At 52.5% G+C, this 2,127-nt stretch overlaps 1 protein-coding gene across 1 annotated transcript; it reads left to right on the plus strand.

The window, feature by feature from the left end:
• Positions 1-1,014: 1,014 nt before the first annotated feature.
• Positions 1,015-1,658, plus strand: LOC119360480 (disease resistance protein Pik-1-like). Its single transcript, XM_037626121.1, has one exon. The coding sequence runs from the start codon at positions 1,068-1,070 to the stop codon at positions 1,506-1,508; it is 441 nt and encodes a 146-aa protein (XP_037482018.1). The 5' UTR covers positions 1,015-1,067; the 3' UTR covers positions 1,509-1,658.
• The last annotated feature ends 469 nt before the right edge of the window (positions 1,659-2,127 follow it).

Here is a 2,127-nt window from a genome sequence, read left to right on the forward strand (position 1 = left end):
TGTTGAAACTCTTATCCTGTCCTGGCTAATGAATGTTGGATGTTGGACTGTAACTGCCTGCCTGTTGGTGCTTTCCTTCTTTCTTTTTTTTCTTTGATGAGGCGGCGACTGGAGTATTGGTTGAGTTTGTTATCGTCTGAAGTATTTTGTGAGTTAGCTTCTTATTATTCTGCTGAAAAAGGTTGGGCCTCTGAACTGAAGATGTAAGATAGTCTGCTCTGTGTTGGGATGGGCAGAACCAAGAAGAAAAATGAAAAAACAACAACAACATAAGGGTCAAGGCGAGCCCAACGACCCCACTGCAACAAAACATCAAGCACTACTGTTACCATTGACAACAGCGGGGCGATGAGAAGGTTCCTCCAGGGCGACACCTTCAGTAAGGAGATAGGTGTATGAACTCCATCGTCGTCACCAGATCGAACCACACATGTCAGACCATGTGTTTTCTCCCAGAAGAGAAGATTCAAGCGAACTACAGACAAGCACCTTCAACAAGGGAGCATGAACGTCATTGCCAGGTACAATCGGTAAAGTCACCTTTATGCGGCCTAAATTTTCCTCCAGCTGATTTTTGGTGCCCTATAATAGAGATGCTCTAGCAAGAGCACTACCTACCTCTTATTCCATCCATAATAATTAAGCACATGCTATGACATAACCGAGGAATTTGTAGCCACCCAACAACTTTCAAATTTAGAAGGAAATCGTCAAGACCTGCAAGCTGAAGGGGAAGACATGCATAGTCGTCGCTGACTACTTACTTGTTTGTAGTGTCTAGTGTGAGTACAAGGAGTGTGGAGGACAAAACTGACAACGCGTTCCCTTGCGCTTCCGGCCGAGGCAACGAGACAAAGCAGTCAGTCAGTGCAAGTCCTAAACAAAACAAGTCTTCTTGCTGCACCGCGTCTTCATCACTATCGAAACCTCCAACGAAGCTGCTACTCTGCTTTCTCGCTATATATACACGGATGGCAGCCTCGCATCGAAGGGCACTCTGCTTCTCACCCAGTGCAACTGCAAGCTCCACCTCCACACACGAACAGATACAGACGCAGCAGCCGGCAATGACGCAGAGGATCGTGATCGCGGTGCAGATGGCGAGCAGCAGGTGCCGGTCCAAGGCGCTGGCGCTGGTGGCGGCCACGCCGGGAGTGGACTCGGTGGCGCTGGCCGGGGACGCCAAGGACCAGGTGGTGGTCGTCGGCCACGGCGTCGACTCGGTCAAGCTCACCAGCGCGCTGCGCCGGAAGGTCGGCCACGCGGAGCTGGTGCAGGTTGGCGACGTCAAGAAGGAGGACGGGAAGAAGCCGGCGGCCACGGCCGCCGTGGTCGAACACTACTACCCGCACTCCGGGTACTCCTACCCGTACGGCTACTGCTACCCATCGCAACCGGCGCCGGTCAACTTCTTCTACGAGCAGCAGCACTGCCCTGCTGTTGCCGCCGTCGAGGCGTACGGGTACCCATGCTCGCGGCCAGAGCCGGGCACCTGTTCGGTAATGTAGACTGTACAGCACATGCTGATAGGATATTACATTGACTTTTGCCAGTCGTACTGGACGATCAAGTTTTCATGGTTGTATCGGACTTGAGGAAGGAGTATCTACTAAGGTTCAGCTAGCAACTGTGTCGACTTTCAGTTAGTTAAGCTTCCAAATCGATTCCAGGCCTTGTGTACGCCCGCGACACGCAGCTCAAAGAGCAGAGTTTATGAAAACAAACAAGCGGACCGTTAGCATGACAAGTCCGGTTTCGAGTCCAATTCTTTGTTGTACATAGGGAAATCAGTTTGCTTTTTTTATCAGCACCTAAAAGAGCTCTGCCTCAAGGCCAGTTCGTTTCACCTCTCAATTCTCCAGAGTCTTATTCTGGGAACTGTCCACAAAATCGTTTGTCTGCTTTGTCAAGATTGGGCCGGGCCAATAGGAGACGGGTAGGCGGGCGCGGTGAAGACAGGTAACCGGGCATAGAGACGATGGAGCGGAGTAGGGTGGCTGCCGCCAGCGGATCTGACGGCGCTAGGTTGGAGTCGCCGGTTGGAGGCGGGAACCGTAGCTCGAGGGCTCACGCGGGCATCTGGTACGGTGAGACGAACTCGAGGGGGAGAGGAACGCGAGAGGCGCG

The sequence above is a fragment of the Triticum dicoccoides genome, chromosome 1A (genome assembly GCF_002162155.2).
Source record: "Triticum dicoccoides isolate Atlit2015 ecotype Zavitan chromosome 1A, WEW_v2.0, whole genome shotgun sequence".
NCBI classification, from domain to species: domain Eukaryota; kingdom Viridiplantae; phylum Streptophyta; class Magnoliopsida; order Poales; family Poaceae; genus Triticum; species Triticum dicoccoides.